Source organism: Passer montanus, unplaced genomic scaffold (genome assembly GCF_014805655.1).
Source record: "Passer montanus isolate IOZ18808 unplaced genomic scaffold, ASM1480565v1 scaffold474, whole genome shotgun sequence".
NCBI lineage: Eukaryota > Metazoa > Chordata > Aves > Passeriformes > Passeridae > Passer > Passer montanus.
In genome coordinates this window covers 1-24,555 of record NW_024369641.1, presented here as the reverse complement: position 1 = coordinate 24,555, position 24,555 = coordinate 1, and the positions used below count along the sequence as shown (strand labels likewise).

General features: G+C 66.9%; 3 protein-coding genes across 10 annotated transcripts; 1 reads left to right on the top strand and 2 right to left on the bottom strand.

Moving 5' to 3' along the window:
- The first annotated feature begins 581 nt into the window (after positions 1-581).
- Positions 582-4,822, top strand: TOMM40L (translocase of outer mitochondrial membrane 40 like). 6 transcript variants are annotated; one of them, XM_039722206.1, is made up of 9 exons: positions 582-707; positions 1,200-1,267; positions 1,338-1,427; positions 2,903-3,004; positions 3,080-3,185; positions 3,285-3,407; positions 4,205-4,281; positions 4,374-4,476; positions 4,555-4,822. In XM_039722206.1, exons 1-9 carry the CDS (start codon positions 620-622, stop codon positions 4,692-4,694), a joined length of 897 nt encoding a protein of 298 aa, XP_039578140.1. In that variant the 5' UTR covers positions 582-619; the 3' UTR covers positions 4,695-4,822. The 6 variants fall into 6 exon arrangements, with proteins under 6 accessions (XP_039578140.1, XP_039578143.1, XP_039578139.1 ...); XM_039722209.1 differs by lacking the exon at positions 2,903-3,004; XM_039722205.1 differs by having other exon boundaries at positions 4,374-4,822.
- A 336-nt stretch (positions 4,823-5,158) lies between these two features.
- On the bottom strand, positions 5,159-11,124 carry NR1I3 (nuclear receptor subfamily 1 group I member 3). 3 transcript variants are annotated; one of them, XM_039722202.1, is made up of 9 exons: positions 10,487-11,123; positions 9,893-10,052; positions 9,124-9,254; positions 8,578-8,777; positions 7,554-7,703; positions 7,282-7,427; positions 5,968-6,084; positions 5,785-5,890; positions 5,159-5,697 (listed from the first exon to the last, which is right to left on the bottom strand). In XM_039722202.1, the coding sequence occupies exons 1-9, from the start codon at positions 10,611-10,613 to the stop codon at positions 5,452-5,454; spliced, it is 1,383 nt and encodes a 460-aa protein (XP_039578136.1). In that variant the 5' UTR covers positions 10,614-11,123; the 3' UTR covers positions 5,159-5,451. The 3 variants fall into 3 exon arrangements, with proteins under 3 accessions (XP_039578136.1, XP_039578138.1, XP_039578137.1); XM_039722203.1 differs by having other exon boundaries at positions 5,488-5,697; positions 7,519-7,703; positions 10,487-11,124; XM_039722204.1 differs by lacking the exon at positions 8,578-8,777 and having other exon boundaries at positions 5,160-5,697; positions 7,519-7,703; positions 10,487-11,122.
- A 2,640-nt stretch (positions 11,125-13,764) lies between these two features.
- Positions 13,765-19,711, bottom strand: MPZ (myelin protein zero). The gene is made up of 6 exons (XM_039722200.1): positions 19,583-19,711; positions 17,771-17,937; positions 16,522-16,735; positions 15,292-15,427; positions 14,732-14,792; positions 13,765-14,635 (listed from the first exon to the last, which is right to left on the bottom strand). Exons 1-6 carry the CDS (start codon positions 19,650-19,652, stop codon positions 14,555-14,557), a joined length of 729 nt encoding a protein of 242 aa, XP_039578134.1. The 5' UTR covers positions 19,653-19,711; the 3' UTR covers positions 13,765-14,554.
- Positions 19,712-24,555: the final 4,844 nt, after the last annotated feature.

Sequence of the window (24,555 nt, the reverse complement as noted above, 5' to 3'; positions counted from 1 at the left end):
CCCCATCCCACCCCATGGATCCCATCCCATCCCATCCCATCCCATCCCATCCCATCCCATCCCATCCCATCCCATCCCATCCCATTCTTGCCCCACAGAAACTTCCAGCCCCATAAAAACTTCCAACCCTGTGGAAATTTTCAGCCCCATCCCATCCCATGGATCCCATCCCTTCCCATTCTTGCCCCACGGAAACTTCCAGCCCCATCCCATCCCATGGATCCCATCCCATCCCACCCCATTCCAACCCCACAAAGACTTCCAGCCCCACGGAAACTTCCAACCCCGTAGAAACTTCCAGCCCCATCCCATTCCTGGCCCACAGAAACTTCCAGCCCCATAAAAACTTCCAACCCTATGGAAATTTCCAGCAATCCCATCCCATCCCGGCAATCCCATCCCATTCCTGCCCATCCCTGTCCCCAGTCCCTGTCCCTGTCCCAAATCCCAGTCCTGATCCCTGTCCCCTGTCCCCATCCTCTGTCCCCAAATCCCTGTCCCTGTCCCCATCCCTGTCCCCTGACCCCAAATCCCAATCCCTGTCCCTCTCCCTGTCCCTCTCCCTGTCCCCGTCCCTGTCCCCCGCGATGGCGGCGGCCGGCGGCGGCCCGTAGGGGCCATGGGCAACGCCGAGGGCCGGGCCCCGCGCCGGGCCGAGCCCCGCGGCAACCCCGGCAGCTTCGATGAGCTGCACCGGCTCTGCAAAGGTGCGCCCGCGGGGAACGGGGGCGGCGGGAGAGCGCGGGGGACTGCGGGGCTGTGAGGGGACAGAGGGACCCTGAGGGGACAGAGGGACCCTGAGGGACAGCGGGACCCTGAGGGACAGCGGGAGCCCCGGGGTCAGGGGACGCCGGTGACGAGGGGACAGCGCGGGTGGCAGGTGTGTCCCCTGGGGGGCTGGCCCGGGGGTGTCAGTGCTGTCCCCAAAACGGGGCTGTGGGGGCCACCTGGGGGGTGCCAGCCGTGTCCCCGGGGGTGTCACAGCCGTGTCCCTGGGGGTGTCACAGCCATGTCCCAGGGTGTCACAGCCGTGTCCCTGGGGGTGTCACAGCCATGTCCCAGGGTGTCACAGCCGTGTCCCCGGGGGTGTCACAGCCGTGTCCCCAAGGGTGTCACAGCCGTGTCCCCGGGGGTGTCACAGCCGTGTCCCCAGGGTGTCACAGCCGTGTCCCCAAGGGGTGACAGCCGTGTCCCCGCAGAGGTGTTCCCGCCGCAGATGGAGGGCGTGAAGCTGATCGTCACCAAGACCCTGAGCAGCCACTTCCAGGTCGGGCAGGGGACGCGGGGGGACCCGGGGGTGGCCGTGCCCCGTCCCTGTGACGGCGCTGTCCCCGCAGGTGACACACACGGTGCACATGAGCACGCTGGGCCCCTCCGGCTACCGCTTCAACGCCACCTTCCTGGGGGACCGCCAGCTGGGCGCCGAGGTGACAGCGCGGGCGGGTGGCACTGCCCTGACACCCCTGGCACTGCGGGGTCACTGGTGGCCTCGGCGTGATCAGGGTCATTGGTGGCCTGTGGTGGCCTTGGGGTCACTGGTGGCCTCAGGTCGTTGGTGGCCCTGGGGTCTCTGGTGGCCCTGGGTGGTCCCAGGTGGCCCCAGGGCCATTGGTGGCCTCAGGGTGGTCAGTGACCCAGGGGTCACAGGTGGCCCAGGGGTCACAGGTGGCCCTGGGTGGGCCGGGCTGGCCCTGGGCTCCTTGGTGGCCTCACCATGGCCACGGTGCCACTGCCCGCTGGTGCTGGCACGTGCCATCAGCCCCAGGCCGGAGCTGGGGACACTCGTGTGGCTGTCCCCGTGTCCCCCTGGCCCCGGTGTCCCCCTGTTCTCTGTCCCTGTCGTCACACCATGCTGTCCCCAGGTGTCCCCAGGTGTTCCCCATGTCCCCCTCTCCCCACCCCTCACCTGCTGTTCCCAGGTGTCCCCAGGTGTCCCTGTCCCTCACCCTGCTGTCCCCAGGTGTTCCCCTATCCCCAGGTGTCCCCAGGTGTTCCTGTGTCCCCGTCCTCATCCCACATGTGCTGTCCCCAGGTGTCCCCCTGTCCCTGTCCCCAGGTGTCCCTGTGACTCTGCGGAGCTGGGGACACTCGTGTGGCTGTCCCCGTGTCCCCCTGTTCTCTGTCCCTGTCGTCACACCATGCTGTCCCCAGGTGTTCCCCCATCCACAGGTGTCCCCAGGTGTTCCCCAAGTTCCCCTCGCCCTCTCCCTCCCCCTGCTGTCCCCAGGTGTCCCCAGGTGTCCCCATGTCCCTGTTGTCGGCAGGTGTTCCCTTGTCCCCAGGTGTTCCCCATGTCCCTGTCCCATGCCACGCTGTCCCCAGGTGTTCCCCTGTCCCCAGGTGTCCTCAGGTGTCCCTGTCCCTGCCCCCATCCCTCATGCTGCTGTCCCCAGGTGTTCCCCATGTCCCCAGCTGTCCCCAGCTGTCCCTGTCCCCACTGTGCGCTGTCCCCAGGTGTTCCCCAGTCCCCAGCTGTCCCCAGCTGTCCCCAGGTGTCCCCGTGTCCCTGTCCTTCATGCTGCTGTCCCCAGGTGTTCCCATATCCCCAGATGTCCCCAGGTGTCCCCAGCTGTCCCCAGCTGTCCCCAGGTGTCCCAGCTGTCCCCGTCCCTCACATGCTGTCCCCAGGTGTTCCCCATGTCCCCAGCTGTCCCCAGGTGTCCCCTGTCCCCGTCCCTCACGTCCTGTCCCCAGGTGTTCCCCTGTCCCCAGCTGTCCCCAGGTGTTCCCAGCTGTCCCCGTCCCTCACGTGCTGTCCCCAGGTGTTCCCCTGTCCCCAGCTGTCCCCAGCTGTCCCCAGCTGTCCCCAGGTGTCCCCTGTCCCTGTCCCCGTCCCTCACGCGCTGTCCCCAGCTGTCCCCAGGTGTCCCAGCTGTCCCCGTCCCACACGTGCTGTCCCCAGGTGTTCCCCACGCTGCTCGGGGACATGGACAGCAGTGGCAGCCTCAACGCGCAGGCCGTGCAGCTGCTGGGCGAGCGCCTGCGCGCCAAGGCCGTGTTCCAGGTGAGCCGGGGGTGCCCCCCCGCCGGCCCCGGCCCCGCGCGTCCCCGCTGCCAGCGCCGCTGTCCCCGTCCCCAGACGCACCAGGCCAAGTTCGTGACGTGGCAGTTCGACGGCGAGTACCGCGGCGAGGACTGCACGGCCACGCTCACGCTGGGCAACCCCGACCTGCTGGGCGGCTCCGGTGAGCCCGAGTGGCCCCGAGGTGGCCCCGAGGTGGCCCCGAGGTGGCCCCGCCGCGCCCGGCGCCGCCGCTGAGGCCGCGCTGTCGCTGTCCCCGCAGTGATCGTGGTGGCACACTTCCTGCAGAGCGTCACCGCCCGCCTGGTGCTGGGCGGGGAGCTCGTGTACCACCGGCGGCCCGGCGAGGAGGGAGCCATCCTCACCCTGGCCGGGAAGTACTCGGGTACGGCCCCCCGGGGACAGCGGGGACACCGGGGACAGCTGGGGACACCACGGACAACGGGAGACAGCTGGGGACAGCTGGGGATGCCTGGGAACAGCTGGGGACAGCTGGGGATAGCTGGGGATAGCTGGGGATGCCTGGGGACAGCTGGGGACACTGGGGACAGCTGGGGACACCAGGGACACTGGGGATAGCTGGGGATAGCTGAGAATGCCTGGGGACAGCTGGGGATGCCTGGGGACACCGGGGGATGCCTCAGGAATGTCTTGGGGACACCTGGGGGACACGTGGAGATGCCTGGGGACAGCTCGGGATGCCTGGGGACAGCTGGGGACACCAGGGACAGCTGGGGATGCTTGGGGGGCACCTGAGAATGCCTTGAGGGACACCTCAGGGACACCTGGGGACACTTGAGGGACATGTCAGAGACACCAGGGGACACCTTGGGTACACCTGAGGACACCTGGAGATGCTTTGAGGACATCTCAGGGACAGCTGGGGATGCCTTGGGGACACCTGGGGGACGCCTGGGGACACCTTGGGGACACTTGGGGACACCTGGAGATGCTTTGAGAACATCTCAGGGACAGCTGGGGATGCCTTGGGGACACCTGGGGACACCTGGGGACACCTGGGGGATGCCTTGGGGCCACGTTGGGGACATCTGGGGGATGCCTTGGGGACACCTTGGGGACACCTGGGGGACACCTCGGGGACACCTGGGGGATGCCTTGGGGACACCTGGGGGATGCCTTGGGGACACCTGGGGACACCTGTGGACGCAGTCTCTGTTGCAGCCCCGCACTGGGTGACAACGCTCAACGTGGGCTACGGCGGCGCCCACGCCAGCTACTACCACCGGGCCAACGAGCAGGTGCGTGTCCCCCTGTCCCCAGGGTGTCCCCAGGGTGTCCCCAGGGTGTCCCCGCGGCGTCCCCACAGCCGTGACCGCTCTGTCACCCCCAGGTGCAGGTGGGGGTGGAGCTGGAGGCCAACACGCGGCTGCAGGAGAGCAGCTTCGCCTTCGGCTACCAGCTGAGCCTGCCGCGGGCCAACGTGGTCTTCCGAGGTGGGCGCGGCTCCCGCGGCCGCCGCCGCCGCTGTCGCCTGCTGGTGGCGCTCAGCTGTCGCCGCTGTCGCCCCGCAGGGCTCCTGGACAGCAATTGGAGCGTGGGGGGCGTCCTGGAGAAGAAGCTGCCGCCCCTGCCCGTGACGCTGGCGCTGGGCGCCTTCCTGAACCACTGGAGGAGCCGCTTCCACTGCGGCTTCAGCGTCACCGTGGGCTGAGGGACGGGGCACAGGGGACAGCACAGGGGACACAGGGACAGGACAGGGGACAGGACAGAGTGAGCAGGACGGGACAGCGGGGACAGGACAGGGGACAGGACAGCAGGGACAGGACAGGGGACAGGACGGGACAGCAGGGACAGGACGGGACAGGGGACAGCAGGGACAGGACAGGGGACAGGAGAGAGGGAACAGGACAGAGGGGACAGGACAGCAGGGACAGGACAGGGGACAGGAGAGAGAGAACAGGACAGCAGGGACAGGACAGCAGGGACAGGACAGAGGGGACAGGACAGAGGGGACAGCACAGGGGACAGGACAGAGGGGACAGGACAGGGGCCAGGACAGCAGGGACAGGACAGAGAGGACAGCGGGGACAGGACGGGACAGAAGGGACAGGACAGGACAGGGGACAGCAGGGACAGGACAGAGGGGACAGGAGAGGGGGGACAGGACAGAGAGGACAGCGGGGCCAGGACAGCAGGGATGGGACAGCAGGGACAGCAGGGACAGGACAGCAGGGACAGTGAGGACAGGACAGCAGGGACAGCGGGCGAGTGGCACCGTCCTGCTCAGGGAGCCGCCAGGCCGGGCCATGCAGGTGCCACAGGGACCCGCGGGGACACGGCGGGCTGGGGACAGCGAGTGACAGCGCCACGGGGGGGACTGGGGGCCCCGTTGTGCCCAGTGCCACCTCCTGGGGGTGGCCGCTGCCGCTGGGGGTCCCCGTTGTCCCCAGCGCCGCGGCGGCCGTGCCTCAGTTTCCCTGCGGCGACACACCCGGGAGCCCGGATAAATAAAGGAGCTTTACTCTGTGCCTGGTGGCGGCCGGGGGTGACACCTGGGGACCGGGGGGTGGCACGGGGGCCGCGCTCAGCTGATGATCTCGGAGAGCAGCGGCGTCATGGCCGACAGGTCCTGGATGTGCAGGATCTGCCGCATGTTCTCCACCATCAGCGTCTGCAGCTCCGTCAGCAGCAGCAGCAGCTTGGCGTACAGGAACCTCGGGGACACGCAGGGGGACATCCAGCCGGCCGTGGTGGCCGTCCCTGTCCCTCTGGGGACGCGGGCACCCCGTGCTGGCGCTCACCTGCCCTCGGGGGGGGGGTGCTGGTGCTCGATGTAGCTCTGCAGGGTCAGCGCCACCTGCTCCTGGAACTGGTCGATGACGTCGCGCTGGGCGATGCCGGCGTGGTCTGGGGGGGCGTGGGGTGACCTCAGCGGGGCCCCGGGGACGGCGGCGTGTCCCCGTGTCCCCCCCTGGGTGGCTCACCTGGCGAGAAGAGCAGCATGGCCTGCAGCAGGGCGTACTCGGCCTCGTGCAGCCGCAGGCGCCGCAGGCTCTCGTGGAACTTGAGCAGAGGCTCCAGGTACACCTGCTGGAATCCCGCTGGGGGACCCCAAAACCCGGGTCAGGGGGGGAGAAGCACCTCTGGGGTCAGTCCCTGCCATCACCAAGTGCCACCTGCTCGGACAGCTCCGGGGTGGCAGCTCTGAGCCTCCCCGGGCAGCGCTTCCAGGGCCTTCTCCCTTTTCCAGGAGGAATTTCCCCAAATTCCCACCTTGAGCCTCCCCGGGCAGCCCTTCCAGGGATTTCTCCCTTTTCCAGGAGGAATTTCCCCAAATTTCTGCCCTGGGCAGCCCTTCCAGGGCCTTCTCCCTTTTCCAGGAGGAATTTCCCCAAATTTCTGCCCTGAGCCTCCCTGGGCAGCCCCTTCCAAGATCTTTTCCCTTTTCTGGAAAGAATTTCCCCAAATTTCCCACCCTGAGTCACCAAGTGCCACCTGCTCGGACAGCTCCGGGGTGGCAGCTCTGAGCCTCCCTGGGCAGTGCTTCCAGGGCTTTCTCCCTTTTCCAGGAGAAATTTCCCCAAATTTCCGCCCTGGGCAGCCCTTCCAGGGCTTTCTCCCTTTCCAGGAGGAATTTCCCCAAATTTCCCACCCTGAGCCTCCCTGGCACAGCTCGAGGCTCTGTCCCCTTGTCCTGCCCCATTCCCTGGGATCAGATCCCAAATCCCTTCTGGCAGATCCCAAATCCCCCCCGGATCCCCTTTTCCTCCAGGCTCAGTCCCCCCCAGCCCCCTCAGGACTTTCCAGACCCTTCCCCAGCCCCTCAAGGTCCGTCCGAACCCGAGTGACCACGGCTGGACACAGCCTCGAGGTGACAACCCCTGCCTGCCACGCTGGCCCTGACCCAGGGACACCTGGGGACACCTGGGTCACACCTGGGTCACACCTGGGCACACCTGGGGCACACCTGGGTCACACATGGGGACACCTAGATCACACCTGGGTCACACCTGGGGGACACCTGGGGCGCACCTGGGCATACCTGGGGACACCTGGGGACACCTGGGGACACCTAGATCACACCTGGGCACACGTCCAGCTGCTGTCCCCCAGGTCCCTCTGTGCCCAGCCAATGTCCCCACCCCGGGGGTCGCTGTGACACCACCGAGCCCCGCCCTTCACCCTGTCCCCCTCCTTCCTCGGGCTGTCCCCGCGGATCCCGCCTGCCCAGCGCCCTCGGCACGTGTCCCCGGTGTCCCCCCGGTGTCCCCGCAGTGTCCCCGGTGTCCCCGCGGTACCCAGGGCCCCGTCGTGGATGGTGTAGCAGCGCTGGCCGCACTCCCAGGCCTTGGTGGCGGGGTTGAAGACGGTGTTGTAGCGGATCTCGCAGATGCCCAGCGTGGCTCCTTTCAGCAGCGAGATCTGCGCCTCCAGCGGCAAACTCCTGCCGGGAGGGGACACGGCGACACGGCGACACGGCCGCGCGTCAGGGGGGTGGCACCGAGGCCGCCCCGCCGCGTCCCCGCCCCGCGCACCTGAACACCGGGATCTCCTTGGCGAATTTGATCACCTGCTGGATCATGAACGTGCTCAGGTCCGCGAACTGCGGCAGCAGCGACAGCACGTCCGGCAGCGCCTCCTCGCACGGCGACAGCGACAGCGACACCCCCGCGGCGACACCCGCGCCAGGCGGGCTGGGCACCAGCAGGCGCACGGCGGGCTGGGGACAGCGAGGGGACACGGCTGGGGACACGCGGGGACACGCGGGGTGGCTCTGGGGGCGGGCGGGGGATCGTGGGGACGGACTGGGGACACGTGGGGACAGTAAGGGACAGTCTGGGGGACAGTCTGGACATCTTTGGGGACAGTTGGGGCATTGTGGGGACAGCCAGGGCATCTTTGGGGACAGTCTAAACATTTTTTGGGACAGTTGGGGCATCGTAGGGACAGTCAGGACATCTTTGGGGACAGTTGGGGCATTGTGGGGACAGCCAGGACATCTTTGGGGACAGTCAGGACATCTTTGGGGACAGTCTGGGTACACGCGGGGACAGTCAGGACATCTTTGGGGACAGTCTGGGAACACGTGGGGACAGCCAGGATATCTTTGGGGACAGTCTAAACATTTTTGGGGACAGTCAGGACATCTTTGGGGACAGTCTGGGCATCTTTGGGGACAGCCAGGGCATCTTTGGGGACAGTCTGGGGACACGTGGGGACAGTCAGGACACTTTTGGGGACAGTCTGGACATCTTTGGGGACAGCTGGGGCACCCATAGGAACAATCGAGGCAGCCCTGGGGACACTCAGGCCACCCATGGGGCCATCCGGGTCACTCGTGGGGACACTCAGGACACCAGGGAGGTTGGCTGGTCACCTCTGGGGACAGCCAGGCCATCTGTGGGGACAGCCAGGACATCTGTGGGGACAGCCAGGACACCCCCGGGGTGCCCAGGGCGCCCATGGGCACGGCTGGGACCCCCGTGGGGACAGCGGGGGCAGCCGCAGGGACAGGGGTGACCCCGCTGGGGACAGGGGTGACCCCGCTGGGGACAGGGGTGTCGCCGTCGGGGACAGGCGTGTCCCCAGCTCACCCAGCAGCGCATGAACTGCGAGAAGCTGGAGTCGAAGGTGCGCTGGTGGGCGCCGATGAGGAGCGCGATCAGCTCCTGCTGCTCGGCCGTCAGCCCCTCGTGTCCCCGCTGTCCCCCGGGCTGGCCCCGCTGTCCCCCGGGCTGGCCCCGCTGGCCCCGCAGCTCCCGCCGCCGCCGCAGCGCCTCCTCCGACATGATCACTGCCACCCCGTGTCCCCGTGTCACCGCTGTCACCGCCGCCACCGGGCACAGCGGGGACAGCGATCGGGGACACCGCAGCGGGTCCCCGCTGTCCCCTCTGTGCCACACTCCCTGCTGCCACCTGTGTCCCCTCCCCTGCCACCCCGCCCAGGCCGCTTCTCCCTGTCCCGTGTCCCCTGCGTGTCCCCTTCACCCCGCCCAGCTCCCCGGTGTCCCCTGTCCCCGCTGTCCCCGTGCCATGTCCCCTGTGTCCCCCGTGCCCCCCCAGCCGCGTCCCCCGTGTCCCCTGCGGGTCCTCCCCCTCTGCTGTGCCCCGTGTCCCCCCGTGTCCCCCGTGTCACTCACTGTCCCTCCTCATGCCCACGTCGAGGCACTTCTGGAGGCGACACGCCTGGCACTGTCGCCGCTTGGCCTTGGTGACAGGGCAGCGCCGCGCCAGGGGACACGTGAAGCGGACACCTTTGATGATGGAGCGCCTGCGGGGACACGGGGACAGGGGCACTGCCACCGCGGGCTGGGGACACGGGGACAGGGGCAGTGCCACCGCGGGCTGGGGACAGGGGCACTGGCACTGCCACCGCGTGTCCCATGTTGGTGCCAGCGGCTGTCCCGTCGTGTCGCACGCTGTCCCAGTCCTGCGCCACCCCCTCCCCTCCCACCCCAGTCCCTCCTGTCCCATCCTGTCCCCACATCCCGTCTTGTCCCCTCGCCCTGTCCCCTTGTCCCATGCCATCCCGCCTTGTCCCCAGCTGTCCCCGCAGTGTCCCTGCAGCGTCCCCGGCTGTCCCCACACTGGCACTGCCACCGCGTGTCCCATGTTGGTGCCAGCGGCTGTCCCGTCGTGTCGCACGCTGTCCCAGTCCTGCGCCACCCCCTCCCCTCCCACCCCAGTCCCTCCTGTCCCATCCTGTCCCCACATCCCGTCTTGTCCCCTCGCCCTGTCCCCTTGTCCCATGCCATCCCGCCTTGTCCCCAGCTGTCCTCGCAGTGTCCCCACACTGTCCCCGCAGTATCCCCGGCTGTCCCCACACTGTCCCCAGCTGTCCCCGGCTGTCCCCGCGCTGTCCCCGCAGTGTCCCCACACTGTCCCGCGCTGTCCCCGCGGTGTCCCCACCTGAAGAAGCCCTTGCAGCCCTCGCAGCTCATGACGTGGAAGTGGTACCCGTTGGCCCTGTCCCCGCACACGGCGCACACTTTGTCCCCGTCGGGCTCCGTGTCCCCAGGGGGGTCGCGGGGGCTGCGCTCCGTGCCCGGGGGGCTCGGCAGGGACACGCCTGGGGACACGGCGACAGCGGGGGTGACACACAGCCGCCAGCGCCACCGCTGCCGTCCCCTCGAGGCCGCGGTGCCACCCTGTCCCGCGGTGCCACCACCCGCGCGTCCCCGCCAGTCCCTGTCGGTCCCCTCCTGTCCCCGCGTGTCCCCGACGGGGACAAAGTGACCCCGCTGGTCCCGGAATGTCCCCGCTGCTCCCCGCGTGTCCCGCCAGTCCCCGAGTGTCCCCTCCTGTCCCCGAGTGTCCCCTCCTGTCCCTGAGTGTCCCCTCCCGTCCCTGTGTGTCCCCTCCTGTCCCTGAGTGTCCCTGAGTGTCCCTTCCTGTCCCCGAGTGTCCCTTCCTGTCTCCTCCTGTCCCCGAGTGTCCCCTCCTGTCCCTGAGTGTCCCCTCCTGTCCCCTGCGGTCCCCGCGGGTCCCCGCGGCTGGCGCTACCTGAGCCGGTGTCCCCCGGTGCCGCCGGTGACAGAGAACTGTCCCCACGCAGCGAGGGGAGCTCGGGTCCCCGCGTGTCCCCGGCGGTCCCCGCGTGTCGCCGGCCGTCTCCGTGTGTCCCCTCCATTCCCCGCGTGTCCCCTGCCGCTGTCCCCGCGTGTCGCCGGCGCTCCCGGGAGCGGCCGCGTGGAGTTTGAACCTTGAACTTGGGGCTGCGACAGGCGGGGACAGAGCGCGGGGCGGAGGGGACACGGGGGATGGGTGGCACCTGGGGTGGCACCTGGGGCGGGGACAGCGGAGCACAGGTGCGGCCACAGAGGGACACGGGGACCGAGGGGACAGCCGGGGTGTCACAGCCGCGGGCTGAGGGTGGCACCGCGTGTCACACGCTGCCAGCAGCAGAGCCCAGAGGGGACGCGGTGGTGGCCGTGCTGCCACCGCTGTCGCCACGGGAAGGTCCCTGTCGCCATCCCGGGACCCCCGCGCAGCGCCTGTGCCCTGTCCCCAGGGGTCACCGCCACCAGGAGGGTGGCACTCGGGGGGGTCACGGTCACTCCCCAGTGCCCCCACACTCCCCCGTGTCCCTCGTGTCCCCCTTGTCCCCCCTGTCCTCCCGTGTCTTACATGTCCCCCATGTCCCCAATACCCCCAAATGTCCCCAGTGTCCCCCAGGTCCCCAAAGTCCCCAATGTCCCCCCCATGTCTCCAATGTCCCCAATGTCCCCAATGTCCCCCGTGTCTTCCCCATGTCCCCAATGTCCCCAATGTCCCCAATGTCCCCAATGTCCCCAGTGTCCCCCACCCCCGGGGCTGGGGGGGGGGGAGGTTGAAGCCACGCTTGTGGGCGTGTCCCTGCCGGCCCCGCCCCCGCTCCCCATTGGCTGCTCGCGGCTGTCACTCAAACCCGCCCCTATAAAAGCGGCGGCGGCAGCGCCGGTCCCGCACTCGGCAGCGGCGACAGCGGGCGGGATGAGCGAGGTGGGGACAGCGGGGACACCGGGGACACCCGGGACAACGGGGGACACCCGGGGCCGGAACACACCGGGGAGCGGGGTCTGCCCCTTGTCCCGTGGCTTTCAGCACCGGGGAGGGGCGGGGGGGCTGCAGGGACCGCGGGGACAGTTTGGGGACAGCGGACCACCGGTGTCACCTCCCCTGTCCCCTCCGGGCTCTCCTCTCTTCTCAGCGCAGCCCCCATGAGCCCCACGCTGGCTGGAGGTTGTGGGGACCCCCGGGGACAGTGGGGGGGGGCCGGGGACAGTGGGGGGGCCTTGGGGACAATGGGGAGGGGGCCTGGGGACAGCGGAGCCCCTGTGTCACCCCCCGGGTCCCCTCTCTCCGCAGCGCAGCCCCCGTGCCCCCCCCTCCGCGGCGGAGGCCCCCGGTGGGCAGCAGCAAGGTGAGGACCCCCGCTGTCCCCGGGGTCCCCCCATTGTCCCCGTCCTTGCGGGGGGTGGCACCTGGGTGCGTTTGGGGACCTGCTCCGTCCTTCCCCTGTCCCCTCGGAGGTGTCGCGGTGTCCCCCTGGGAGGGGTCGTGGTGTCCCGTGTCCCCCGGGGGTGCCAGGCTGTCCCTCTGGATGTCCCCAGAGTGAGTCTGGGGGTGCCAGGCTGTCCCTTGTCCCCGGGGGGGTGGCAGGGTGTCCCCCTGAGTGTCCCATTGGGTGCCAGGCTGTCCTGTGTCCCCCCGGGTGTCCCCTGGGTGTCCCCGCGGTGAATCCGGCTGTCCCCAAGCGTGTCCCCGTGCCGTGTCCCCCCCCCCCCCCCCCCGGCCCCAAGGGCGCCCCCCAAAANCGGTGCCCCCCCCCCCCCCGGCAGCCAAGGCTGACCCCAAGAAGGAGGAAGAGGAGGAGGAGGAGGAGATCGACATCGACCTGAGCGCGCCCGAGACGGAGCGCGCGGCTCTGGCCATCCAGGGCCGCTTCCGCCGCTCCCGGCAGCGCAAGGAGCCCCCGCGGCCCTGAGGGGACCCCCACCCCGCGGGGACCCCCGTGGGGACCCCCGCGGGCAGCGCCGGGGGGGGCTCGGCCCTTCCCTGCCCCGAGCCGGGGCCGCGAGTGACGCTGGGGGGGACACAGGGGGGTGTCCCCTCGGGAGAGGGGGCGGCGGGGACCCCCCCCGTTTTCCTGGGACCCCCCCGTTTTCCTGGGACCCCCAATTTTCCATAGGACCCCCCCATTTTCCATGGGAACCCCCGTTTTCCGTAAGAATCCCCCCGTTTTCCACGAGATTTCCCCCATTTTCCTGTCCTGTGGTGGCGTTGGGGACACGCGGGGGGGGGGGACGGGTCCCGCTGCAGCCCCCAGCCCAGGAAATCGGGGCTCCCCACCCTCCTGTCACTGCCACCGCCCCCTCCTCGGGGGGATTGGCCGCCGAATTTTGGGGGGATTCGCAGCCTGATTTGGGGGGGTTCGCAGCAGGGTTTTGGGGGGCCCACAGCCGGGTTTTGGGGGATTGACAGCCTAATTTTGGGGGGAGTTTGCAGGCGGATTTAGGGGGGATTCGCAGCCGGGTTTTGGGGGGACCCACAGCTCGGTCTGGGGGGTTCTCAGCCTAATTTTGGGAGGGTCGCAGTCGAATTTCGGTTTTCGGGGGGGTTTGCAGCAGGATTTTGGGGGGTCCACAGCCGGATTTTGGGGGAGTTCGCAGCCGGGTTTTGGGGGTTCGCAGCCTAATTTTGGGGGAGTTTGCAGGCGGATTTAGGGGGCGTTTCAGGCGGGTTTTGGGGGTTTCGCAGCCGGGTTTTGGGGGGCTCGGGGGGTTCGCAGGGCCCGGGAGTGCCGCGGTCCGGGGCAGAAATAGCTCCTTGGAAAGAAAAACAGCGGCGGCGGCCGCGGGGCAGGGCCCAGGGGACGCGGCGGGGTCGCGCTGCGCAGACTTATTAGGGAAAGGACAACGGCACCGGGGGGGCTCGGGGGGCTCCGCCCCGGCTCCGTGCCCCAAGTGCCCCCCCAGGCCCGGGGCCGGGGTCTGTCCCCCCCCCCAGTCCCAGCCGCGCCCACCCCTGGGGGGACAATGGCCACGAGGGGACCCCTGAGCCTCTCGGCCTCTGCGTTAATTACAGCGAGCTTTAATTAACGGCGGGCGGCGGGGAGGTGGCACTGTGCTGGTGGCATCGGGGACAGCCCCCCCTGGTTGAGAGGGCCACCAGGTCACCGTGCAAGTGTCACCTCCCCGCGGAGGTGGGGATGAGCTCAGACCCCGCCAGCCCCGCAGGGGGACAGGGACGGGGACGGGGACAGTGACAGTGGCAGTGGCAGGCGGGAGGGGACACGGGGCTCCCGGAGAAGTCAGTTTTATTAATGGCACCACGGGGACAGGGAGGGGACAGGGACAGGGGGTACAAAACGCGTCCGGGGGCACGGGCGGCCCCCCCAGCCCGGCCGCAGCCTCGCCCCCTCCGCGGGGCTCCGGCCGGTTTGGGGGGGGGTCCCGGGGGTTACGGGGCGCGGGGGTTAATGGGGGGACAGGAGGGGACAAAGGGGACAAAGGGGCGGGGGCCACCCTGCGACGTCATTTGGGGTCGGTCGCGGGGAGAGACGAGAAAACGGCCAGAAAAGGAGCGAAATTGGGGGCACAGAAACCCCCCCGAGTTCGGGGGGGGGGGACACGCGGCGGGGACACGGCCCCGCGGGGACCCCGCAGGTCCCCGGGGAGGGGGGGCCGGCCCCAAATCCGCCGGGATTTCGCGTTCCGAAGGGGAAATTCCACCCGGGGATGGGCAGGGAGCGACCGAGGGGGGGCCGGGGGGGACCCGCGGTTGTCCCCAGCGCTGTCCCCGAGGCCGAGGGACCCGAGGCGAGGACCACACCCCGCTCCTCGCCGGGTCCCGAGCCCGCCGGGGCCGCGGCCGGGGCCGGGGGGGCCGTCAGGAGCCCCCCGAGTTGGGTTTGATGATGCTCAGCAGGGCGCTCTTGAGGCTGCCCCGGCTCGGGGAGCGGGCGGCGGGCGGGGCCGCGGCCTGGGGCTCCCCCCGCAGCTCCATCTCGATGGTCATGATGACTTTGGGGGGCCGGGGGTCCCCCTCGGCCCCGGCCGCCCCCGGGGGTCCCTCCCTGCCCGCTAACCGCTATTTCCTATCCTTGCGCGAGTCGCCCTTGGCTTTCTTGGCGCCGCGGCCGTGGTCCAGCATGGCGTAGAGCACGGGGGCCTGCGGGGGGGACAGGGGGGCTTCACCCGCCGCCCCCGGGGGGGCTGGGGAGCGGGGGGACAGCCCGCCGAGCCCCCCGCCCCGCTCGGCGCTCACCTGCCGGCTGCGCTTGGAGCCGTCCTTGCCCGAGCGCTGCAGCTTGCCCTTCTCCATGGCGCTGGGGAACGGGAGAGGGGGCTCGGGACGGGACCCCCGGGACCCCCGGTGCGGGGGAACGGGAGAGGGGGCTCGGAACGGGACCCCCGGTGTGGGGGAACGGGAGAGGGGGCTCGGGACGGGACCCCCGGTGTGGGGAAAAGGGGGTCTGGGGGATGGTAGGACTGCATCCCCGGGACCCCCGGTGTGGGGAAAAGGGAAAGGGGGGTCGGGATGGGACCCCCGGTGTGGGGGAGAGGGGGGCTCGGGATGGTGGAACTGCAGCCCCGGTGGTCCCGTTTGGGGAGGGGTCCCGGTTTGGGTGGGGGTCCCGGTTTGGGGAAGGCTCCCGGTTCAGGGACAGTCCCGGTTTTGGGAGGGTCCCGATTTACGGGGGCGAGGGGTCCCGATTTAGGTGGGGGTCCCGGTTTGGGTGGGGGTCCCGGTTTGGAGACAGTCCCAGTTTGGGGAGGGGGTCCCGATTTGGGTGGGGGTCCCGGTTTGGGGGGGGTCCCGCTCACCTCAGCCGCCGCTGCAGGGCCGCCTGGCGCCGCCGCCAGCAGTAGCGCGTGCCGTAGGCCAGGGCCACCAGCACGGCCACCAGGAGCAGCGCCCCGCCGATGACAGAGCCCAGCACGACACCGTAGCGGGGTGGCACTGCGGGGACAGCGGCACCGTGTCACCCCCCCGGCAGCGGGTGGCACTGCGGGGACAGTGGCACTGCGGGGACAGTGGCACTGCGGGGACAGCGGCACCGTGTCACCCTCCGGCTGCAGGGAGGGGACAGTGGCACAGTGTCACCCCCCACCAGTGAGGGTCAGGGAGGTGACACCAGCCTGGTGCCACCACCGCCAGTGAGGGTCAGGGAGGTGACACCAGGCCAGTGTCACCTCCAGCAGTGCAAGTGCCACCAGCGCCGTGGCCCCGCCACCAGCAGGCTCCGGGAGGTGACAGCAGAGTCCGGGATGTGACACCAGCCCCGTGTCATCCCCATCAGGGGGGATCGCGGAGGTGACACCAGCCCGGTGTCCCTGCCACCAGCAGCCTCCGGGCGGGTGCCACCAGCCCGATGTCCCCGCCCTGCCACCAGCAGGGTCGGGAGGTGACAGCAGCCCGGTGTCACCGCCAGCAGCAGGGACCAGGGAGGTGACAGCGGGCTCAGGGAGGTGACACTAGTCTGGTGTCAGTGCCACCAGCAGCCTCCGGGCGGTGCCACCAGCAGGACACCAGCGGTGTCCCGCCCTGCCACCAGCGGCCCCGGGAGGTGACACCAGCCTGGTGTCCCTGCCACCAGCGGCCCCCGGGAGGTGACAGCGGCCCGGGAGGTGACAGCCGTGTCGCGCACCTTTCTCCAGCACGTAGAGCGTGACCTGCGAGGACTTGCCCACGATGTCGGGCGGGTTCTTGACGTCGCACGTGAAGGTGCCGTTGTCGCTGGGCTCCAGGCTGTGGATGACGATGGAGCCGTCGTGCCACCAGCCCGATGTCCCCGCCCTGCCACCAGCAGGGTCGGGAGGTGACAGCAGCCCGGTGTCACCGCCAGCAGCAGGGACCAGGGAGGTGACAGCGGGCTCAGGGAGGTGACACTAGTCTGGTGTCAGTGCCACCAGCAGCCTCCGGGCGGTGCCACCAGCCCGATGTCCCCGCCCTGCCACCAGCAGGGTCGGGAGGTGACAGCAGCCCGGTGTCACCGCCACCAGCGGGCTCCGGGAGGTGACAGCGGCCCGGGAGGTGACAGCCGTGTCGCGCACCTTTCTCCAGCACGTAGAGCGTGACCTGCGAGGACTTGCCCACGATGTCGGGCGGGTTCTTGACGTCGCACGTGAAGGTGCCGTTGTCGCTGGGCTCCAGGCTGTGGATGACGATGGAGCCGTCGCGGCGCCGCGGGTTCCCCGCCCACTCCATGCGCTCCTTGAATGTCCCCACGTCGTCGATGTAGGGCTGGCCCTTGGCGTAGTGGAAGATCTGCGGCGGCGACAGCGACACCGCGGTCACGGGTGCGCGGTGACGGAGGGGACAGCGGTGGGGAGAGTGCTGGAGGGGCTCGTGGTGTCCCCAGGGTGCCGCTGAGGGTGAGGGTGACACCGGCAGGGCACTGGGACACGGGGACACTGCGGGGACACTGCAGTGCCACCACGGTGACACCCGCAGGGACGGGGCTGGAGGGCACTGGGACACGGGGACACTGCGGGGACACCATCACGGTGGGAGGGGACACGGTGCCACCTCAAGGGAAGCTCTGTCCTGTGGGGGTGGTGCTGAGACCCAGCGGGCACTGGGGACACCTTGGGGACACCTCAGTGCCACCAAAGAGCAAGAGGACATCGCTGGGACTGGAACCCAAGGGGTGACAGGGCTGGGGACACCTTGGGGACATCCCAGTGCCGCCACAGGGCGAGGGGACACCGCTGGGGCTGGACCCGGCTGGCATTGGGGACACCACGGGGACACCCTGGGGACACCCTGGGGACACCACGGGGACACCCCAGTGCCACCACCGTGTCACCCTCAGGGCAGGCTCTGTCGCGCTGCCGCTGGCACGAGGCGACAGCGGGGCTGGGGGCGCGGCACGGTGGGAGGGGACACGGTGCCACCTCAAGGGAAGCTCTGTCCTGTGGGGGTGGTGCTGAGACCCAGCGGGCACTGGGGACACCTTGGGGACACCTCAGTGCCACCAAAGAGCAAGAGGACATCGCTGGGACTGGAACCCAAGGGGTGACAGGGCTGGGGACACCTTGGGGACATCCCAGTGCCGCCACAGGGCGAGGGGACACCGCTGGGGCTGGACCCGGCTGGCACTGGGGACACCACGGGGACGCCCTGGGGACACCCTGGGGACACCACGGGGACACCCCAGTGCCACCACCGTGTCACCCTCAGGGCAGGCTCTGTCGCGCTGCCGCTGGCACGAGGCGACAGCGGGGCTGGGGACGGGATGGGGACACGGCGGGGACACTGGGGACGGGGTGGGGACACGGCGGGGACACTGGGGACACTGACGGAGATGCTGTCGCGGGAGCCGTCGGCCTGGAAGTGCCAGGTGATGGAAATGTCCTCCGAGATCCACTCGCTGGACCAGAAGCTGCAGGACAGGGTGACGCGCGAGCCCACGGTGCCATAGAGCTCGCGCGGCGTGTACACGTGGATTGGGGACACCGGCGACACTCCTGGCGACACAGAGCCGTCAGCGCCGCCCCCGCGCTGTCCCCGAGCTGCCACCGAGGGCGAGGGGACAGCGGTGGCGCTGCTGTCGCCAGGGGGGGCTCGGAGGGGACACTGTCCCGGTGCCCGGTGGCACGGGCGGGGCTGGCACCCCGCGCGCGGGGGAGGTGACAATGGGACACTGTGCGCGCCCGTGACACCAGCAGGGCTGGGTGTGGCACCCCCGCGCTTGTCCCCAGGGAGGGGACAGCTCTGGGACCCTCCTGGCCGCCACCCCAGGGAGGTGACAGTGTCCAGGACAGTCCTGGCCGCCACCCGCCCCTGTCCCCAAGGAGGTGACAGCTCTGGGACCCCCCCTGGCCGCCACCCCCTGCTGTCCCCAAGGAGGTGACACGATCGGGACTGCCCTTGCAGCCACCTCCGCTTGTCCCCAGGTTGGTGACAGCTCTGGGACTGTCCTGGCCGCCACCCGCCCCTGTCCCCAGGGAGGTGACAGGTGCCACAGCTCGGTGCCACGGAGGTGACACGATCGGGACTGCCCTTGCAGCCACCTCCGCTTGTCCCCAGGTTGGTGACAGTGTCCAGGACAGTCCTGGCCGCCACCCGCCCCTGTCCCCAAGGAGGTGACAGCTCTGGGACCCCCCCTGGCCGCCACCCCCTGCTGTCCCCAAGGAGGTGACACGATCGGGACTGCCCTTGCAGCCACCTCCGCTTGTCCCCAGGTTGGTGACAGTGTCCAGGACAGTCCTGGCCACCGCCCGCCCCTGTCCCCAGGGAGGTGACAGGTGCCACAGCTCGGTGCCGCCATCAGCGCTGGGTGTGGCACTCCCCCCCTCTCCATCTGTCCCCAGGGAGGTGACAACGACCGGGACCCTCCTGGCCCCACCCGACCCTGTCGCCAGGCTGGGGACAGCCCTGCTGTCCCCCGCCAGCCGCGGGGACAGTCCCCAAGCCGCGGTGACAGTCCCCAGGCTGCAGTGACAGTCCCCAAGCCATGGTGACAGTCCCCAAGCCATGGTGACACTCCCCAAGCCATGATGACAGCCCTGCTGTCCCCCGCCAGCCGCGGGGACAGTCCCCAAGCCGCGGTGACAGTCCCCAGGCTGCAGTGACAGTCCCCAAGCCATGGTGACAGTCCCCAAGCCATGGTGACACTCCCCAAGCCATGATGACAGTCCCCAGGCTGCAGTGACAGTCCCCAAGCTATGGTGACAGTCCCCAAGCTATGGTGACACTCCCCAAGCAGCGGTGACACTCCCCAAGCCTTGGTGACAGTCCCCAGGCTGCGGGGACAGTCCCCAAGCTGCGGGGACAGTCCCCAAGCCATGATGACAGTCCCCAAGCTGCGGGGACAGTCCCCAAGCTGCGGGGACAGTCCCCAAGCCATGGTGACACTCCCCAAGCCATGATGACAGTCCCCAAGCCGCGGTGACAGTCCCCAAGCTGTGGTGACAGTCCCCAAGCCATGGTGACATTCCCCAAGCTGCAGTGACAGTCCCCAAGCCGCGGTGACATTCCCCAAGCCATGGTGACATTCCCCAAGCCATGGTGACAGTCCCCAAGCCGCGCGTGGCACCGCCACCCCCACGGCCACCCCCAACCCGCTCCTGTCCCCCCTTGTCGGGGACAGTCCCTTGTCCCCAAGCTCACCGAGCGCCGCCACGAGCGCGGCCGCGAGGAGCAGGCGGCGGGTGGCCCTCGGGGACAGCTGGGGACACATGCTGGCGGCGACACGCGGGGACAGCGGCGGGGCCGCGGTTTTAGGGTGGCGCGGGCAGCGCCGCGGGGGGGCCGCGCCGCGGGGCCCCTCAAAGGCGACATTGAGGGACACCGAGCGACACCGAGGGTGGCGGGGGGCGCGGCGACACTGGTGGCCTTTGTCCGGCCGCATTCCCGCGCCGCGGGGGCGGGGGAGCAGGAATGTGGCCCGAGGGGACAGCGGGGGGACATGGGGGGACATTGGGGGGACAGCGGAGGGGACAGCAGGGGACACGGAGGGGACACGGGGACATCAAGGGACATGGGGGGGACAAAGAGGGGACATAGGGGGACACGGGGGCACGCGGGGGGGTTTGGGGACTTTGGGGGGATTTGGGGGAAAAACTGCCCAGAGAGGATTGCTCGGGGGGGATAACGGGATCGATAACGGGATCGATAACGGGGATCGATAATGGGAATTGATAATGGGATCGATAACGGGATCGATAATGGGGATTGATAACGGGATTGATAACGGGATCGATAACGGGATCGATAACGGGGATAGATAATGGGATCGATAATGGGATCGATAACGGGATCGATAACGGGATCGATAATGGGGATTGATAACGGGATTGATAACGGGATCGATAACAGGGATCGATAATGGGATCGATAATGGGGATTGATAACGGGGATTGATAATGGGAATTGATAACGGCATTGATAACGGGATCGATAACGGGGATCGATAACGGGATCAATAACGGGGATGAGTAATGGGATCAATAACGGGATTGATAACGGGATCAATAACAGGATCGATAACGGGATCGATAACGGGGACCAATACCAGTACCGATATCAGTTATCGATCCCCGATTATCGATCCCAGTACCGATCCCAGTACCGATATCAGTTATCGATCCCAGTACCGATATCAGTACCGATATCAGGTATCTATTGCCGGTTACCGATGCCAGTACCGGTATCAGTACCGATATCAGTTATCGATCCCCGGTTATCGATATCAATACCGATATCGGTTATCGATCCCGCCCGGCACCGGAAGTGCGTCGCGGCCACTTCCGGCGCGGCGGCTCCAAGATGGCGGCGCTGGCTCTGAGGTGACTCCGCGGGCCCGGGACAGGCCCGGGACACCGGGGACACTGAGGGGACACCGAGGGGACACCGGGGGGACACTGAGGGGACACCGGGGGGACACTGAGGGGACACCGGGGGCGGGGCCGGGCCCGGCCTGAGGCGATTTCTGGGTTCCGGCGCGGGGCCCGCGGGGCCGGGCCAGCTCCGTGTGCCCTCGGTGTCCCCTCGGTGTCACCCCCGTGTCCCGTTTTTTCTCACTTTTCCCCGTTTTTTCTCTCTTTTCCCCGTTTTTTCTCACTTTTCCCCGTTTTTTCTCTCTTTTCCCCGTTTTTTCTCACTTTTCCCCGTTTTTTCTCTCTTTTCCCCGTTTTTTCTCACTTTTCCCCGTTTTTTCTCTCTTTTCCCCGTTTTTTCTCACTTTTCCCCGTTTTTTCTCTCTTTTCCCCGTTTTTTCTCACTTTTCCCCGTTTTTTCTCTCTTTTCCCCGTTTTTTCTCACTTTTCCCCGTTTTTTCTCTCTTTCCCAGGGGTTTGGGGCGGCGCTGCCTCCTGGCCCGGCTGGGGCCCGGCCCCGCCCTGCACCAGTGAGAGACTGGGAGGGACTGGGATGGACTGGGATGGGACTGGTGGGGACTGGGAGGGACTGGGATGGACTGGGAGGGACTGGGATGGACTGGGATGGGACTGGGATGGACTGGGATGGGACTGGGATGGGACTGGGATGGACTGGGATGGACTGGTGGGGACTGGGAGGGACTGGGATGGGATTTGGGGGCTTTGGGGTGGGTTTGGGAGTTTTCAAGGAGTTGTTTTGGGGCGGGTTTAGGGTTTTTAGGGTGTTGGAGTGGATTTAGGGGATTTTCGGGATGGGTTTAGGGTTTTTTGGGTGGGTTTGGGGTTGTTTTGTGGGGTTTAGGGTGTTTTTAGGGTGGGTTCAGGGTTTTGGAGGTGGGTTTAGGGTGGGTTTGTGGGGTTTAGGGTGTTTTTAGGGCAGGTTCAGGGTTTTTAGGGCGGGTTCAGGGTGGTTTTTTGGGGTTTGGGTGTTTTTGGGGCAGGTTTGGGTTTTTAGGGTGGGTTCAGGTGAGTTTGTGGGGTTTAGGGTGGTTTTGTGGGGTTTAGGGTGTTTTTGGAGTGGGTTTAGGGTGGGTTCAGGGTTTTTGGGGTGGGCTCAGGGTGGTTTTGTGGGGTTTAGGGTGTTTTTGGAGTGGGTTTAGGGTGGGTTCAGGGTTTTTGGGGTGGGCTCAGGGTGGTTTTGTGGGGTTTAGGGTGTTTTTGGGGCAGGTTTAGGGTGGGTTCAGGGTTTTTAGGGTGGTTTTTGGGGTTTAGGGTGTTTTTAGGGCAGGTTTAGGCTGTTTTTTGGGGTTTGGGGTGTTTTTGGGGCGGTTCAGGGTGGTGTTTGGGGTGGGTTTAGGGCAGTTTTTTGGGGTTTGGGGCAGGTTCAGGGTGGTGTTTTGGGGTTCAGGGTGGTTTTTGGGGCGGTTCAGGGTGGTGTTTGGGGTGGGTTTAGGGTGTTTTTTTGGGGTTTGGGGTGGTTCGGGGTGGTGTTTGGGGCGGGTTTAGGGTGTTTTTTTGGGGTTTGGGGTGGTTTTTGGGGCGGTTCAGGGTGGTGTTTGGGGTTTAGGGTGGTTTTTGGGGCGGGTTTAGGGTGTTTTTTTGGGGTTTGGGGTGGTTTTGGGGCGGTTCAGGGTGGTGTTTTGGGGTTTAGGGTGGTGTTTGGGGCGGTTCAGGGTGTTTTTTTGGGGTTCAGGGTGGTTTTTGGGGCGGTTCGGGGTGGTGTGGGGCTCACCCCGTCCCCCAGCGCGGTGCCGATGGCCTCGACGGCGCGCGAGGAGATGAGGAGGTTCTGGGAGAGGAACGAGCGCTCGGGGCGGCCCCTGTCCCCCCACGTCAGCATCTACAAGTGAGGGACACCCCAAAAACTGCCCCAGAGCAGCCTGGGAACCCCAAAACTGCCCCACAACAGGCTGGGAACCCCAGCATCTACAAGTGAGGGACACCCCAAAAACACCCCAGAACTGCCCCAGAACAGCCTGGGAACCCCAAAACTGCCCTGGAACAGCCTGGGAACCCCAAAACGGCCCCAAAACACCCCAGAACAGACTGGGAACCCCCCAAAAAATGCCCGGAAACAGCCTGGGAACCCCAAAACTGCCCCAGAACAGACTGGGAACCCCAAAAACTGCCCCAGAACATCCTGGGAACCCCAAAACAGCCCCAGAACAGGCTGGGAACCCCCAAAACTGCCCCAGAACAGCCTGGAAACCCCAAAAACTGCTCTGGAACAGCCTGGGAACCCCAAAACAGCCCCAGAACAGGCTGGGAACCCCCAAAACTGCCCCAGAACAGCCTGGAAACCCCAAAAACTGCTCTGGAACAGCCTGGGAACCCCAAAACAGCCCCAGAACAGGCTGGGAACCTCCAAAACTGCCTTGAAACAGGCTGGGAACCCCAAAAACTGCCCCAGAACATCCTGGGAACCCCAAAACAGCTCCAAAATCACCCCAGAACAGGCTGTGCTCTGGAACAGCCTGGGAACCCCAAAACAGCCCCAGAACAGGCTGGGAACCTCCAAAACTGCCTTGAAACAGGCTGGGAACCCCAAAACAGCCCCAGAACAGGCTGGGAACCCCAAAAACTGCCCTGGAACAGCCTTGGAACCCCAAAACAGCCCCAAAGCACCCCAAAACCAAACAGGGAACCTTGAAACTGCCCAAATACCACCCTAAAACCAGACAGGGAACCCCAAAAACACCCTAAAACAGACGGGGAACCCCAAAATCACCCCAAAACCAGCCAGGGAACCCCAAAATCACTCCAGAACAGATTGGGAACCCCAAAATCACCTCAAAACTGCCCTAAAACCAGACAGGGAACCCTCAAGTCACCCCAAAACCACCCCAAAACCACTCCAAAACTGCCCCAAATCACCCCCAAAACAGCCAGGAAACCCCAAAACCAGACAGGGAACCCTCAAGTCACCCCAAAACCACCCCAAAACCACTCCAAAACTGCCCCAAATCACCCCCAAAACAGCCAGGAAACCCCAAAACCAGACACGGAACCCCAAAAGTGCCCCAAAACTCCCTCAAACCACCCCAAAACCAGACAGGGAAGCCCAAAACTGCCCTAAAACAGGCAGGGAACCCCAAAATCATCCTAAAACCACCCCAAAAGCAGACAGGGAACCACAAAATCACCCCAAATTCCCCCAAAACAGCCAGAGAATCCCAAAGTCACCCCCAAACCACCCCAAAACCAGCTCAAACAGCCCCAAAACTATCCCAAATCACCCCAAAAAACTGCCCAAACCACCCCAAAACTACCCCAAAATAGTCCAAACCACCCTGAAAAGAGCCAGGGAACCCCAAAATCCCCCTAGAAACTCCCAAACCCAGCCCAGGAACCCCAAATCCACCCCAAATTAACCCGGGCACCCCAAAATCACCCCAAAAATCACCCGTGGGAGCCCCGAATTTACTCCAGGCCACCCCAAAATCCCCCAAAGTCACCCCAGGCCACCCCAAAATCCCTCAAATTCCCCCCAAAATTCCCCAAAGTCACCCCAGGCCACCCCAAAATCCCTCAAATTCCCCCCAAAATTCCCCAGATTCACCCCAGGCCACCCCAAAATCTCCCAAAGTCACCCCAGGCCACCCCAAAATCCCTCAGATTCCCCCCAAAATTCCCCAGATTCACCCCAGGCCACCCCAAAATCCCCCAAAGTCACCCCAGGCCACCCCAAAATCCCTCAAATCCCCTCCAAAATTCCCCAAATTCACCCCAGGCCACCCCAAATTCCCCCAAATTCATGCCAGGACC

Excerpts from the sequence above, each read along its gene's own strand:
- MPZ (XM_039722200.1), bottom strand. The coding sequence starts at position 19,652 with ATGTGTCCCCAGCTGTCCCCGAGGGCCACCCGCCGCCTGCTCCTCGCG. Across the intron at positions 17,938-19,582 it reads CGCGCTCGTGGCGGCGCTCG|GAGTGTCGCCGGTGTCCCCA; the intron begins GTGAGCTTGGGG and ends CTGTGTCGCCAG. Across the intron at positions 14,793-15,291 it reads GCCCTGCAGCGGCGGCTGAG|CGCCATGGAGAAGGGCAAGC; the intron begins GTGAGCGGGACC and ends CCCGTTCCCCAG.
- TOMM40L (XM_039722205.1), top strand. The coding sequence starts at position 620 with ATGGGCAACGCCGAGGGCCGGGCCCCGCGCCGGGCCGAGCCCCGCGGC. Across the intron at positions 708-1,199 it reads GCTGCACCGGCTCTGCAAAG|AGGTGTTCCCGCCGCAGATG; the intron begins GTGCGCCCGCGG and ends GTGTCCCCGCAG. Across the intron at positions 3,186-3,284 it reads CGACCTGCTGGGCGGCTCCG|TGATCGTGGTGGCACACTTC; the intron begins GTGAGCCCGAGT and ends CTGTCCCCGCAG.
- NR1I3 (XM_039722202.1), bottom strand. The coding sequence starts at position 10,613 with ATGGAGGGGACACACGGAGACGGCCGGCGACACGCGGGGACCGCCGGG. Across the intron at positions 8,778-9,123 it reads CGTGGGCATGAGGAGGGACA|TGATCATGTCGGAGGAGGCG; the intron begins GTGAGTGACACG and ends ACGGGGTGGCAG. Across the intron at positions 6,085-7,281 it reads CATCCACGACGGGGCCCTGG|CGGGATTCCAGCAGGTGTAC; the intron begins GTACCGCGGGGA and ends GGGGTCCCCCAG.